Source organism: Gambusia affinis, linkage group LG02 (assembly GCF_019740435.1).
Source record: "Gambusia affinis linkage group LG02, SWU_Gaff_1.0, whole genome shotgun sequence".
Classification (NCBI taxonomy): Eukaryota; Metazoa; Chordata; class Actinopteri; order Cyprinodontiformes; family Poeciliidae; genus Gambusia; species Gambusia affinis.
Window position 1 is genome coordinate 15,127,483 of NC_057869.1, and position 16,535 is coordinate 15,144,017.

Here is a 16,535-nt window from a genome sequence, read left to right on the forward strand (position 1 = left end):
ATTTTTTTTTAAAGTATTATTTCTATTGTCTTCTACAGTGAGTAATTACAATGTATTTTATTAAAAGTGTTATAAAAGCAAAGTGTCTAAATGTAGAACTGTTTTCATCACGGTTAAGAGGAAGTAAATTTAAATTCAAGCTTAAAAGAGTCATTTAAGGCTTAAATTCAATATTGTTGGATCCTTTTTCATGTATTTGCTCACTTTCTTTCAAAAGTATTTTTCAGTGTCTGTGTGCTCCCACTTTTGCTAAATTAAATTATATTGATCATGAGACTGCACCGATAGATATCAGTCATGATCAGTGTTTGTGATGTTTAATTCATTTTAAAATCGTATACATTTTTGTTGTGTGGACAAGTAATTTTTCCCTGAAATAATAAACAGTATACCAAGCAAAATATTAGCAGTTTAAAGTGTATAAAACAATTCTTTTTAAAGATTAAAATCATCTAAAAACATAAAAATGTCAAACCATGTAAAGAAAAACACTTCAGAGATTTTTGTAATTTTATTTAAACTGAGAATGAGACTTTTTCATAAGGCAGTTGTCTAAAATCTTCTTTCTAAACAATTTGGTAAAAAAAAAACGTCTTGTAATTTTATGACAAATCCATAACATAATAATAGGAAATATCAAATAACATACTAATTACAAAAAGATACATTCAATTTCAAAGCTTGAGACCTGTGTTTTTTTATTTTTTTTTATTTGAGGGGAAGCGGCTGTGGATCCCCCTGAGTCAGACTGTAAATGACCCACAGCGCTCCACGGCTCAGAAAAGGGACAAAACAGAGAGCGCGTCACGTCCACTTCGTGCTTTATCCCTTCAAATTCACATCATCGGACAGGAACATTCCAACATAACACCTTTAATGAGAAAGCGCAGCAAACCTTCTGCACTGTAACAAAAAAAAAAAAAAAAAGATCGAACAAACAAATGAGGTAGCACTTGTTCACCTGCACGAGATTTAAAGATCCAACTATGAACTAGGTTTTATGACAACTGGACTTATTTCAGCCTTGTTCTTAAAAAGCAGGATGCAATCTTTATCACTGCATATAACTTTCTTACAAAGTCGTAAGTTTAAAAGAAGATAAAAGAGTTGTCATTCTAGATTGGGTCTTTAAGTCACAAATACATGAAATACAAAGACACTGAAATTAAACAAGTCTTTCTTTATCTTGGTGGAAGAACAACAGCAACTTATCCTGATTTACAACTAACAAAACATTATTGAGGTGGAAATAAATCCAGTTTCCAGGTTGCTCTCATAGAAAATAAACAAAACTACAAACTGAGCATCAAAACACTGATGATATCATTTGACACAAAGATAGGATGTTTATAAACTGAATTTGGGCCAATGTGCAGCGGTGAGGATTAGAAAAAAAAATATCTTTGGTTCATATTGTTTGCCTTTCAAAAGAAATTGAAACTGATTGTGCCACTTCTCGTCTCATATGATTGAATCCTCTGCAGAGTCCTCTGATTAACGACACAGAAGCATGGCAACATTTGTGCACCCACTACGTCTACAAACAAAACTCCAATTACATTTTGTCACTCTTAAAAAAGATGCATTATCAAAATATAGACAATAAATCTGAATATAATGACACATTTGTTCTTTTTTTTCATAAAGTATTCTCTAAATTATTCTGTAGAGGAGACAATTAGTGGGTGCACATCTACATGCACCTGCACTGCTGCAACACAGACCACTAATCAATATAATATAACATATTTATCTCTTAATATCACCTACATCTGTTTGCAACAGCTTATGAGGAACTCTGCAGAAGGAAAATTTGGTCAGCGTGCATAATCTTGATTATTAGAAGTCACTCCATGAAGCTGGACACTTCCTCAGAGTTTCAACCCACAACCTCCAGGACTCTTCGTCGCGGGCCAAGGCCACTAATGTGCAAGGCTTTGTTTGAGGAGCAGCGCCTCAACTGATCCCTGAAGCCACTTTGGTCTCCTTTGATTATTTCTCTGTCCTCCAAAGATCAGCCGAGAGGCCAAAATAAACTCAAATAAATCAGCAAACAACTCTTTGGGTATTAGCATCACGGTCACCGCTGCATATTCACCTTTAACATAAACTACGTGGCAGACAAGTGCTAATCAACACCTACGCTAGCAGAGAAAAAACAAACTACAAAGTAACTACAAGGTGTACTCCTCTGAAGTACATTATCTTCTAAGAAAAATAGATTCTTTAGAGGTAAAACATTTTATGGTGTTCATTCTTCACTTCAATCTCTGATTTAACACTTTCCACCGCTTTCACTACAATCATTCTTCATGTGTCGCATCCTCACGTGGAACGGCTCCCTCACCCAGACCGGGGACTCCGCCCACATTAAGGCCAATTATAAAGCTTTTCTGTTCAGATATGCCACTGCAAGCACTTCTGGTGTGAATGTTTACACAAATCAAGTGAACACTGATGCTTGTAGAAACAGACACTGCAAAAGGGGAGGGGGATCTATCTAACGTCTGAGCGGCGTGCTCACAACGTCAGAGGTACATTCAATACATTTTCAGCTTTTTCTCTGAAGGTAATAAAACATTAAACAGGTTAGTACTGAGAAGATACCCTGTCAGTTCGCCATGTAATACCACATGGCTTTTCAAACGTACTAAAACTTGTTCCCTGAGTTTAGGAAAAGAGGACGACAATAAAAACAATTCTTAAAATGAGGTAGTATAAAACGCGAGTAGCAAGGGCAACTGCACCGACATACAGAACAGAAGCTGACATTCATTATTTCTCTCATACCATTACTCAATAATGGACAAAAAAATGAACACAAATATTATTAATACTGGCTCAGTACCTCAGCAACATCTGAGGGGTTAAATAACAAAGTGAGTGTGAAGTTTAAAGCCTTCATTCCACACAGCAGGTGGAGCGAGAGGAGGAAGCAACAGCGCCCTTACCATCCGCCAAATCAAACAACGCAAAATAAAATGGATGACAAACGGAGGAAACAGTCATCAGGAAGTATAGCAAGGGATGCAGTTGAAACAGCTCACCATGCAACAAAAGTAGTTATTAAATATTTAGTGAAAGGTTTGCCCTGAGGGTAACCGAGGTAGATAATCTGCAAAAAGGACTCACATTTCCCTTCTGCTCCAGTGATAAACTCTCATAAATAATCTCAGAAATGCCTTTTTTTGACATTTCAGACAATCTTTTAACATTCATGGTGGGTGAGATTTTTGTTCCAAAATATACAAAAAAATAATAAAAAAAAAACAAACAAAAAAAAAAACAAGAAAAGAGACATTCACAGACAGAAAAAGTTAAACAAAATCACTTTCATACTGTCTTTGTTGGTTCCTACTCATAGGAAGAAGCAACAAATTGATACAATGCTTCTCTGTGCTTCTTTACTATGTTTTCTCAAACTTAACTCACACATTCAAACCTTGTGATAATTTCAGCATCCTTTTTAAGTCAGTGTTTGATTAATTGATTCTAGAACAGTGCAAAGGTAACAAAATCTACCTGGAAAGCAAAGAATTGTTGATTTAGCTTCTGGATGTGTACTTTTGCTATGTAGTAGTGTTGGACGATATTCAAGCATTTCGGATCAAATATTGACCCTCGGCACGTGACGTCACTCTCTTCGAAACTCCGCCCACTCCGCCATGACGGACGTCAAAACAACAAACGTGCTCCTGTACAACCTGTCAAAAACACATGTGCTAGCCTAATATTGCCTTTATTTAGTTGATTTCGCAGTAAAAATGGTCACATGGAGCTGCGGGGTCGGCTGCATAAACAGATAAGCGTGAAAACCAAACATGTCGTTTTGTTGTATAACTTTTAACGAGGAAAGATGCAGCGGGGATTGATAGCAGCGGTCAATCGTAATGACTGTCAGCCCCCGGTGTAATCACTGATTTGCAGCGGGCACATTTTACAAGGTAAGAAGACTAATGTTTATATACTTTATATGCAAGTATGATTAGAAAGATATCAAGTATCGCATCTACCAATCAGTAACCATGGAACAATGCCCCACCGCCATGTAGCTTAGCTTACGGAAAGATAAAAAAGGCTAGCATCTCGTCTTTAGTACGTTTTTAAGTCTGCTCCTGTGTAAGGAGAACGCTGTTAATGACAAAAAAAATCATGTGATTTGAATTCAGCCAAAGTTGTTAATTTGATCAATACGTCAGGAGGGAGGAAGTACGGGTCGGTTTCTAAGCTAGCGGTTTCAAACTTATGTAAATACCGCCATCTGTGAGCCCCAACCAGGTGCGTTGCGCTGAAAGACAAATTGGCTTGACTCGGAAGAAGAAGACGCCATGATTAAACTGGCAAAAACAACTTGGGAAAACAGGCCTCATTTCCTACGTCCATCAAGGCGCTGCAAATAATTAAGTGACTAGTTGCAAAGGGTCTTTGTTTTAAATATCTGACATACTGCCAAACCGGTGACGTGACCTTTCCTGTTTTATCCAGTTTCCTCTTGTGCTGTTACACAGATTTTCTCATTTCACTCCACACTGTTTTTATTTTTAGTGTTTAAGCAGTTATGAGGTACAATGAGGAAAAAAACTTGAACTTCTGCTGCTCAAGTTACTTAACAGGTTGTTGCTAGGTAACCATGGAGGTAGTGAGTTGCTAGGTAACCGAAGAGTGAGTGAGTTGATTCCGCTAACCTTGTTTAGCTAGCTGTGAGAGGTTGAGCGGTTAAAGCCTTTCGTCTTTCTACATCTCAGAGGAAACCTGTTGGAGTTCAGTAAAATTATTAATCATTCTATCGGAAAAATTTTCTATTGATAATGATCACGTCTCTTTTACGTATATGTACAAACATATATAGTTATTGATTAATTACTATGTAGTCAGGTTGTAGGTTGATTTTGTTACCTCTGCACTCTTAGTTTATAATCACCGAATAATCCAGATGTGGAGTAAACATGTAAACCTACTTTTCACCTGCTGTATGATGCCTGATTGAATTATACTCCCTTTCTTCCTGAAACAAACACACACACACACACACACACACACACACACACACACACACACACACACACACACACACACACACACACACCTACATCCAAACTCGCAGAAGCAGCTACACACTGAGTTCACTCTGAGAACTTCTCTGGACTTCCTGATGACTGCAGCTGGCTTGGACAGACTCCTTCAGCTTGAGGTCAGCGCCACGGTCAAAGTCTCCTCCGTCCTCCTCCGTCAGAGACGGCGGGCGGCTGTTGGGACCAGAGTTGGTCAGCTCCGTGTCGTCATGAGAGAAGCGCCCTGAGTCGCCCGTTTCATGGCTGCCTTCGCTGTTGGATGAGCCTTCTGCGTCACCAGGATGACCCAGCAGGTGCTGAAGAGTGGCAGAGTGGTTTGCAGAAAGCTCCTCTTCGTAGGTTAACACGGTGGCGCCAGGCAGGTAAGAAAGTGAGCCGTTTGTCTCGTTCTGCAGCACAGAGAAAGTTTGGTCAAACATGATGAAAGAGACACTGTAAGTAATCTTGAGTTTCTCAATCTAAATTGTCGAGCATGTTCAACAAAGTAGAACTGAAATAATTAACTGGATTAATCATGATGATTTGATTACAACAAATTAGCGATTAAACATTAACTTGATAAAAAAAAAAACATTTGAAAGAAACTATATATTCAGAGCAGTATTAAGCAGAAACTGTACAATTTATATACATTTAATGTTCTTTTTTATAAGAATGTTTTAATCAAAACTCATTAAGTGTCCTAGTTTTAGTTTCTTCCAGTTCAAATTGACTACAGCAATGCTTTATTATTGCAATTTAGGCAATAAAAAAATGTATTTCCTAATTTTAAAAGTTGGATTTTTAGTGTTTTTCTAATTTTGTATAAGTGGTTATTTGAAAAATTTGCAGAATTTTATATTTGATTAATTGTCAGAATAATTGATTATAAAAATAATCATTATTTGAGAAACTATTCCTATAAAGTTATGCTTGGCTGTTTTGGACTATTTCAGTCCAATAGTTGCAACTCCAAATATTAATGTAAAGTCTCTCATCGTTCTCAATCATCTTAACGTTTCCTATATTTTCTTCTTCCCCAACCAATCACTGCAACTCGACTGAATTTTGACCAATCCCCTTTAGCCTTTCTGGCTTTATTTTCTTGGTTTAAAAGATTTGTAGTGAGATGTGGTTGTATCTAGAGGTCCCAGTATAAAAACCACTGGAGATGTCTTTCTTATTTTTCTTCCAAGTCACAAACAGTCGATGACAATTTAAAGAGAAGAATTTGAACCTACCTGCACAATTTTCCTGTCTTGTTTCACTGCACTTCTAAAGAAAGACCATTTCTTTTTCTTCTTTAAATCTGGGCTGGGCTGAACAGGGCCGTTAGAATTTATGATCAGGCTGGTTCCACCCTTCAATAAAAAAAAAAATCACATTTTTAATCTAAATGTTACATTAGTCCTAATAATACGGCACCCCATGAGGCACAAGGAGGATTTGTTTTCTTTTGTGCTCCTTTGCAATAATTTGCTGGTGCGGCACAATTGAATACTGAAAGTCTTTTCACTATAATTTAAGGTTTTTCATGTATGTTAACATCTTGTTTGTGAGATATTTGAAGTTTTATATCTTTTGCTTTAGGATTGAAATGCACCACAAACCTATGGGCTAATACAAAAGCAAACAGGCCAAACATGAACTTTACATCCCTTCTAAGATAAAAATGGAAACTTTCTATACAGAGAAAAAGAAAGTGAAAAAAAAATGTCCAAACTATTCGGACTATTTCTGGGTTACTTTCACGGGGTAATAAAATCATCAGTTTTGATTGTTTCTCTATTGTGTTGGTAGTCTGAATGACTATCTCAACCTTTCACAAACAGACATAAACATGCAGTGAATAAATCAACTTTCCATCAGTTTTTGCACCAAAGAGTTAATTAGACATTCATGTTTTCTCTGAGATTCTTTAATCGTAAATTTATGACTGCATACAAAACAACACCAGTGTGTATTTGGTAATTTAATTACGAGGGAACGCAAAAGAAAAAGTTTTTCCCATATGATAATAGAAAGAGTTGCAATTTTTTCATAAACAACTTCTGATGCTTCTGAAGTTTGTCAGCAGAATAATTTACCTTTGCATCAATGAAATGACCTCGACTCATCATCGGTACGGTCACTTCGGCCATCTGCACGTCTCCCTCCGGTCCTACATGTATTGCAGATGCAGCAGATGTGCTTTCCCCGTCTCCGTACGTTTTCACAGCTGATAGTTTCCTGAAAGAAAATAAACACAAAGCGTGGCACTTTAAGTAGCTAGAAAAATGTGCGAAAATAAATGCCCCCAGCATTCAGAGACGCTGCGTACCTGTTTTTGCCTCTGCAGACAATGATGAAAGCGCAGACGATGATGCAGGTGAGAGCGATGCAGACGCCCACACTGATCCCCGTCATTGACTTTTGGTCCAGGTGGTAGAAGCCATCAGAAAAACCTGCAGCGGATCACGACATGAAGCAACACCATCTAACAAACCGGGTCTCATTTTCAAAAACAAGCTAGTGTGAGTGTGGCTTTCACTGACCTGTGGAGAGCGTGGAGCCACGGGAAACTCCGGCATCATGACCAGAGGAGAGATCTGCTCTCACCGTCAGCTCCACCACGTTAGAAAACGGGCCGTCGCCCATGTTGTTGGATGCTGACACTTTTACCAAGTAAACCTGGCCTGGACTCAGGTTCTCCAGCAGCGCCATGGTGATGCTTCCTGTGGTTAGATGTAACACTTTCTGAAAAAACCAGCTGAAAATGATGTTTTCTTTTTTTTTGTAAGTAAAGGTTTTCTCATTTACTTACATATGAAAGTATAGGCCTGCAGTTTATTTAGTAATCAATAAATAAAAAAACTCATACTGCAGATTTTTCATTCAACCACTTAATCTTATTTTTATACAATATTAGGAATACATAAGAAAATGCAAATAAACAAATAATATAATTCCTGTTTTAAATATGAAAGTATTTTATTGCCCAATAGTTTGATCGACTGTAGCAAAGGATTCATCTGCAGATTTAAAAATACTTGTAACATGTGAACAGCTCACCCTTTCCTGCTTGACTTAATATCAAATCTACTAGTTTATTTATTTTTTATTAATAATTAGCTAATAAAAGATGTTTAACACAAGATTTTTGAGAAGAATTTGGACCTGTTGAAGGTAAAACTAGGCGACTTTAGGAGTTTTTGGTAGAAAATATTTACAGTCAATGATCGTTTCTCATCATAATCTCCACTCCTTTGAATGTTTATTGTTATTGCATTGTTGTAATTTTGTGGTAACTTGGCACGTTAAAGAAAGAAAGAAAGAATAATTGCAAAATTAATATATTTTTTGTACATTTTGGTTTAATTACTGCTCTGATTGTATTGTTATTTTAGCAAATTGCAAAAAATATACTTCAGTAAATGATTGTTTGACTATTTAATCAGTTGACAATTATTTTAGTAATTGATTAATCTGATTAATTGTCTGGGAGAAAATAAGGAGAGCTTAGTGTAAGCTCAATTTAACTTTATACATTGGTCATAAAAACCAGGAGAAAACTGAAATAACCGACACTAGTTCACACTCAAAATGCGTTCAAGGATTACAACATGTGACAAATTTAAATATCGCTATTAAATTTGAAATATTTTCCATAAAGTCATTAAATTAAACTTATCTAAAAAAGTCACTTTTTCTTGTGTTCCATAGAAATTAAAAGAACAGCTTTAAGAACAAAACCACTCTATGACAAAAGCAAATTAGTTATTTTGTTTTCAATTGCAACTGTAACTTTTCTGTTTATGTTAAGCTAACCAGTGTAGAGTTTGACGCTGTGATGCAGCAAAAATGAATCCTCACTAGTCGACCATGGGAGGGTAAAATCTGGAGGTCAGGGGCCATCAGGTCCGTCCACATTCCCTAACCTGGTACTGCCCTGCTTGCTCACCACCAGGGTCCCTGCAGGGGCTTCTGGGAGGTGGATGGGGGCTGGGATGAAGGAGGCTTTGTGAACAGCTTCACTTCTGACCTCTTGGTCAGTGGCAGAGGGGGTTGCTATGAGCTCTGCGTGTGTGTTTCCTGGGGTCATCTGCACGTTAAGAGAAGCTCTACTGCATCACACACCAGACGGCAGGTTTATATTACTAAACTGTGACATTTGAATTATTTCTGTACATGGAGCAACAACGTGTGACTTTAAGGTTTTTATGTTCCGAAAGGATGTCTGTCGAACTTGAGAACTTGAAAGGTGATGTTCACAGACACACTTGATCAGGTCTGACTGCTTTTGAGCTATTTGGCAAAGAAAATACACAAATGTTTAAATCTATAACTGTTTATGGAGACAAACTACAGAATATTTGAAGATGAAATTGCAGCAAAACGTGTTTCTACAGAAAAGGAAGTGTTGAAAATTTTGTATGCCTTTGCAGTTATGTGCTATTTTGTGTCCAGTCACATAAAATCCCAATTGAGGTTTGTTTCTTTGAACAGCTGAAGAGTTGTGAATACTTTCTCCATTTGTTGTCCTCCTCACCTTCTCTTTGCAGGACTTGCCATTTACCAGCAATCCAGGCATTTCGTGAGGCGTACAGTATGGTGTAGTGAGTTACGGCTACATTTGGCTCATCTGGGAGTTTCCACGAAACGAGGGCGGTGTCTTCTTCAATCAGCGTCACTTTGATGTTGGAAGGGGGTAATGTTGGAGCTGAGAGATAATGGAGGAAAGAGCAAACTCAAGACGTGTACCATTAGTGGAGCGAGTTTAGCTTCAAATAATAGCTAAATTTCAAACTTACCTTCAGGGAAAGTGTTTTGATAGACCACAGGGCTCCAGGGGCTGGAGAGCTGGTCGATATGAAGGCGTACAGCAAATTCATACTTAGTGTTTGGCTCGAGATCACGCACAAGAAGGCTCTGTTCACCTCTGCAGAAAGAAGACATGACAGGTCAGAGGGCAACATCAAACCAACTGAATGAAGCGCTTTGCTCAACTGGTTTAAAAGACAGAGAAAAAGTTGTAGCTGTAAGATTTCAGACTAATCGTTTCAGTCCTAAAACATGCAACATGAGGCCGCCACTGATGTTATTCAGTTTGGAAGCGGGGCCAGCCTATTTATAGTGTCCAGGAGATGGCGATGTGGAGCTGTGCAGAGGATGCAGGAACACAAATGGATACTTCAGTAGGAAGGATTTAAGCTGAAAATGTGAAACAATTCCTCTAAATTCAGACTAAAAAGTTAGTCAGAAGTTCAAAATAGTGATCAGAAAAGGACTAAAGCACTAAAAGATATAATCACACAGCTGGATGTTCTGGAAAATTCTTTCTGAAAGTTAAAGGGTTACAACTAACAATTGGTTTAGCAATCAATTATTTTAACAATTGAATAAAAAAATGGCCATATTTTGCAAATAAATTTTTTTTAATTCCCTTTTAAATAAAAATTATTTTATTACCTGAAATGCAGTAAAATAGCATTTCTTCAGTGAACAGTTTGTGATCATTTGTAGCAAAAGATCCACCTGCAGCTAAATAAATACTTCTGATAGCAACATGTGAAAAGCTCAGCCCTTTCTGCTTGACTTATCAATACGGTGTATGGGTTAAACGTTTATTAATTTTTGGATTAACCAATTAATAGTTGGATAGCAAAAGCTGATTGAAAGGAGACTTTTTTATTCAGAATTTGGACCAAGTTGAAACCAGGCCACTTGAGGAGTTCTGGGTAGAACATATTTACAGAAAAGGAAGGATTTTTAATCTTAAGCGCAAACTGTGTATCAATTTTTTTAACAGTTGTGGCTCAATTACTTTAGAGTTAGCGATTAATCGATTACTAAATTAGTTGACGATTATTTCAATAATCGATTAATCACGATTATTCCGATTAATCATTTCAGCCCTAAAAATGAATAATTAAAATTACATCAAAGTTGGTTTAATCATCATGATGGTTCTTACGTTTGCAGGTAGAGGACCAGGGAAGCGTTCTGCAGACCTACTGGGTTGCAGCGGACGGTGAAGTTCAGCGCATGGCTGGAGGTGAAGGCCGGTCGGCCCCAGAACAGAAACACGGCCGAGGAGCTGTTGGTCCGGGCCTGGACGTTGTGAGGAGGTGGTGGAGGCGGCACGAGGCGATCTCGGACAGCTACCAGAGACGACACGTTGAGATTTAGTTTAGCTAACGTGAAGGAAGGAAGTCAGAAGTTTTCCAGTTTTGGACTTACAGACACATCCAGGGGTGCTGATGGTCTGATCTGCTTGGTACCCATCTCCAACAGAGTTGTAAGCCAGGAGCTTGACATGATACTTCTTTCTTGGGTCTGAATTGAGAAACAGTTACAACATTTAAATGAATGTAACTCATTCAATATTGGGTAAAAAGTTCAAAAGAGAGCTGGACTGTGTGGGGTCGGTGGGGTTTTCTGGTGTGGTGGGAAAGAGAGGTGGCCCAGTGGAGCAGATGCTTGGTGATGGGAGTCCTCTGGTCAGTTTTAACCCCACAAAGGGCAGCAGAACAGAGGAGCTCTACTATCCATCACCCTGTCAGCTCGGGTCTTTTGATAGCAAATGACAAAGGCTTTTCTCTGGCCTCGGTCAGGCCTGCCGGTCAGTGGCCACTTTGACTCAGGGTCTGAATCTGGGGGTCAAACAGAGAGGCAAAATCCCCAGGGAGGGGGCGCTGCAGACGGTCAGCAGCAGTTGTGACCTCCGTGACCACGAAGACCCACTGGCCATGTGACCAAATGAACCTTTTACTCCTCAAACAATGACCAGGCCAGGAATTACATGCTGCATACGATTTCAGATTTTAAAGGGGACGTGTTATTTTTCCTGGAACAAAAAGGAATAGGATTGGTTTATGGGTTTTACAAACCATCTTCATCACATTTTATTTTAATTTTTTACACAAAATCATCCTTAGATTTTAGTCTGGTACAAGTTGTTTCTGAATAGTTAGTCGACAACAAAACACTCGTCTTTTCTAGCAGCAGTTAACAGTGCATAGTGTACTCTAGTACACTACATACGCTGAACTACACTGTACTCTAGTACACTGTACTACAGTGCATAGAGCAGTAAGACCAGCTGACTAAATGTGTGAGTTCTGCTTGGGTTGCTAGGTAACAAGGCTGGGGTTGGGTGGGCTTAATATTCAGGACTTTTTGGACATTGTTACATATTAATAGTATTAATAAAATTAAGTAATATAATTACTTATACTATTATAGAAATAGTTTTAGTAACTGCTCAGTTTCCAGACACCAAATAAACATTAACTTATTGTCAAAAACAGCTGGGTATTTTTGTTTGGCACTCGGGTTGTTTTTAGAAGAAGTTGAGACCCAAATAGGAGCAAAAAAAGTGCAAATATTTAGAATTTTGCAGTGTAGGTCCCATTTAAGATTAGGACAACGTTTATTAATTTCACTTTTATTTTTTATAAAGTTAGTTGGCAAGTTTAGAATAACGCATAAAAAGACACATGACCTCACCGAAGGTTTGTGTTTTGTAGGAGACAAACATGCCTTTCTGTCGCTGTAAGGACATAAGACAAGAAGAAGACAACAGGAGGACGAGCTTGTTTCCATGGAGGCTGAAAAGTTTAGCCAGGGGTGGAGCGGAGCTGCCTGCACCCCCCATGCAGCCCCGAGGAGTTTCACTGAAGCCACACCAGGGCCAGCAGGTCAGGCTGAGATAAAACCAAAGAATCCAGGGAGGTGGGAGTGATATATGAGATGAGAGAAGAGTCCTACGCTGCAACAGTTAGTTGCAAAGACAATAAAGAGCAGCGGATTAATGAGATGAATGGTTCCTGTAAGTTTTCAAATGCTGAAATTAATCAAAATTCAACAGAAACAGCATCACTTAAAGCTAAACTCAGAGATTTTGAACTGTCTGTCTTGACTTCCAGAGTAGCTTTTTAGATCCCAGTGTCCACCTCTTAACAGGAGGAGGCATTTAGAGCGCACCTCTTCCCAGCTCTACAAATACAATGGGCCTGCCGTAATTATGCGCAAGAGGAGCTCTGAGAGGGGGGAAGCTTTGACATCTGGGCCATGACCTTTGACATGGAATCTGGGCAAGCTAAATCCTGCAAAAGGAGGGGATACACATCTCACTCTGAAAGGGGGGGCAGGTCCAGAAGAGGAAGTGAGTGGAAAACCAGGGAATCTCACAAAAAGTGGGAATTAAATTGCTGCTTAAAAAGGGATGTAGCAACATCCTGATAAGAGACAACTCAGTCAACGGGTCTGTTTTTTGGCTTCCTGGTGTAAAAACTAAACATTACGATGCAACTAAATACAAAGTTGCATCCTTATGTTGTGGTAAAAATGAGAGATAGGATAGCCTATTAAGCACTGATTTATTTAAAAACACTAATACAACAACTGAAAAAAACACAATAAATGTTAATGTTATTTTGAATTTTGACTAAATCAAATACATAAATACAAACATATAAAGCAAATACAATTTCAAGTATCCTGTTATATAATATGGATGGTATGGTCTTGATGTTTTATTGCGATATTTTGTGATATTATTGTGATAACCATTTTGTCGTAGGTAAGAACTATTTATTATTTCTTTTTTAGGTACTGCATGGTTGTGACTGCAAAACCCAGCAATCATAGCCACACAAACGCCAATATTGTTCTTGTAAAACATTTCGTTAAGACACCAGTCTCATAAAAAATGTCTAAACTGTTTAATCATATTTATTGATCCTCTCATTGAACAAATACTGGAGAAAATAATACAAATAACAATGCTGACAATACGGACAGTCCTAGAGGTCATTAATTGGAATTTATTATAGCAGCGATATATTAAAATTCTTATAAGAAATTTATCACAATAAATGATAAATAGGATAAATGCTCACAATGCAGAGCTTGTTTTGGGTGCCAGAAATAAAGATACTCAGTCATTTATTTGTATTTTGTTATGTTTGAACCATTTGCAGTTCCCTCCTTATTAAGTTAAGGAATTAAGTTAAGCTGAAACTTAATTCTTGTTGGCCCCTGAAGTTTTGTTCTGGAGCGAAAAGCCCCCCAGGCCGCAGCAAGCCAGGCCTGAACGGGGGCCATAAATGTCAAGTCCTGCATGAACCCCCACACCACGGCATCCATCATCCTCCCTGCCGCCTCCTCTCTATTGAACTTACTCACACAAATCAACTCTCGGACGTACGCTGACGTACTCGATGCTTAAGCATGACACAACCTTTTAAAACTCTTGCCTTTTCCTGTTTTCCAAGTGTTTCTGTACACGTCTAATCAGAGTGAGACGGGACGCAGCATGGCGTGATGTAAATCTACATTTGCGCACACAGTGCCGACTGGTGCCAACGGGTATGACGGGTATTTAGGCTCCGGCAGTAAATGGACCTCCAAGCCGTGTACACATGTGAGAAAGGGTCAAACCACTGCGCCATTTATACCCAGCTGGAGCTGCTCCAACACATTCCTGCCTCTCATGGTGTGCTTTTAATCATCGGGATTGTCATGAGCGATAACTGTAAATGGTGGTTGGGGACGGGGGGCGACAACGCTCTGGTAGCTGCTGACTCAGCAGAATCCAATGCTGCCACAGTAAGAAGTTCAGAGATCAATGGTGTTGGCAGAAAAAAAAGACACAGCCTCTGTGTTTTACACCAAGTGGATTATAGGAAATGTCATTTACAGAGCAGGGAGATTTAATTTGGAGTGATCACCTGCTGTAAAAGATCAGCCTCAATAAGCCTCAGCAGCCTGCGCTGCTTCAAAGCCACATGGTTCAAGTTACAAGGCTCCACAGTGTGGTTTATAGTAGAATTAGTCAAATATAAATCAAGATAAAAGTGCTGCATGAAAAGAAATGTTTTCCAAATGTGCCCTCATCTCTTTAGGTCAAGAAAAGTCACCACGGCTATCAGGTTAAGACTTTCTCGATGTTACAATTCATTAATTGATTTTACTTTTGGTTTACCTGCCTTAAACAGTATGAAATTATTTTATGTTATTATAGTGAGAAATATAATCTTGGAGATTAATCGTAACTCAAAGGTTTGGTTCAATTTTCTTGTAAGTTAGGTAAATTTTATGGAAGGTACATTGCAATAATCATCTGGATGTCTTAATAAATAAAAACATTTTACCTATTGAGGAAATGTTGGAAGAACACTTTAGAGGAATATTTTTTATTAAAAAAAAAAAGTATCTTGCTGTTCATAATTAACAAAGAGGATGTGGGATGCGTATATTTTTGTTGCGTTGAAATCAATGACAACCCTCCATATTTTCTTTTCCAATAATGTGTAACTTTTCAGCCTCTTTCCCATCTATTTTACCAATTTAATGCAAAAATGCATCCACATTTTGTCGTATTCAAGCAAAATAACACACACTACATTATATTTTAACCTTACACATTGCATACCTTACATTTACATGTGGTCTAAGTGCTGCAGCTCAGAGAGGGAGGTTCTCAGACCTGCCTATTGTTTGGGCAACAACTCATTTGGCCAAGAGATGCATTTCCTTTAGGTCCTGGCTAATAAACCCTCTTTGTGGCTCTGAAAGCCAAACACAATGAGACTCTTTGATCTCCGTGCTCCTCAAGCAAAACTGCTCAAAGCAGTCATAAAACACGTGATAAATCAACCTCCGCAGAACAGCTTTCTTCTTTTTAACACACAACCCTGCAAGAGCCTTTTAACAAACAGGAACAAAACAACTATTCTCTTCATTTCAGCTGTATCTCTGTTATTTATTTAGCCAGTTGCTACATTTAAAATACATTTTATAGTAAAACAAATATCCAAAAAGCATAATTACATTGGTATAAAAATATTGAGATATTGCCAGTTTTCTACAGCCTCTTAAGTACATTATGACTCTTGCTAATGATTTTCAGCTATATATTTAACACCAGCTGTGATTTGCTGTGGCTTTCTGATCTCCTACAATCACAGAGCTTCCTGATTTCCAAGTTAGCCGCTGACCAGCTGGCTGACCCCTTTGGCCACAGATGGTCAGATGTCCAGCACACTGGCCGGAGCCCCGCTCCTCTTTCAAACAAAACAGAAAATAAATCTGACCTAAAGGGCCAGAAAAGCTCTGATGTGCACCCAAAGTCTATTCAGCAGCCACAGAAAAGCCCCATGCAGAAATACTGCTCAGAGGTGAAAGGTCACGGAAGTGCGACGTGGTTCTGTTCTCTCTCTAGACCCGGAGAACCTCTGGTCAACACATGACAAGACTTAAGCCTATTAATCACTCACAAGTTTGGGTGTCAACAGATGCGACGACGACTGCGTCTACCTGAATCCAAGACTTTTTCTGAGGATGTGTGTGAAGACGGAGAGAATGTGGAGGGAGATCGAGATGAGGGTAAATTAGGGGTTATAAATAAAATCTCTACTTTTTTTCCAACTAATTCTGATTTTAATTGATTTTTTTGTTCTGAAAATGAACTTGCATATGGCAGAAAATATTTTCAAAAAG

At 38.4% G+C, this 16,535-nt stretch overlaps 1 protein-coding gene across 3 annotated transcripts in view; it reads right to left on the reverse strand.

Moving 5' to 3' along the window:
• Positions 1-5,110: 5,110 nt before the first annotated feature.
• The window catches only part of prtga (protogenin homolog a (Gallus gallus)), a 31,975-nt gene continuing 20,550 nt past the window's right edge, over positions 5,111-16,535 (reverse strand). For 2 of the 3 annotated variants that reach the window (XM_044138298.1, XM_044138314.1), the window contains 9 exons: positions 11,271-11,366; positions 11,005-11,191; positions 9,842-9,969; positions 9,580-9,750; positions 7,586-7,765; positions 7,372-7,495; positions 7,139-7,280; positions 6,293-6,412; positions 5,111-5,461 (listed from right to left, as the gene is read on the reverse strand). In XM_044138298.1, coding sequence (XP_043994233.1) covers positions 5,111-5,461; positions 6,293-6,412; positions 7,139-7,280; positions 7,372-7,495; positions 7,586-7,765; positions 9,580-9,750; positions 9,842-9,969; positions 11,005-11,191; positions 11,271-11,366 — 1,499 coding nt within the window. The remainder of the gene's footprint in view (positions 5,462-6,292; positions 6,413-7,138; positions 7,281-7,371; positions 7,496-7,585; positions 7,766-9,579; positions 9,751-9,841; positions 9,970-11,004; positions 11,192-11,270; positions 11,367-16,535) is intronic. The other variant, XM_044138306.1, reaches the window with a different exon arrangement.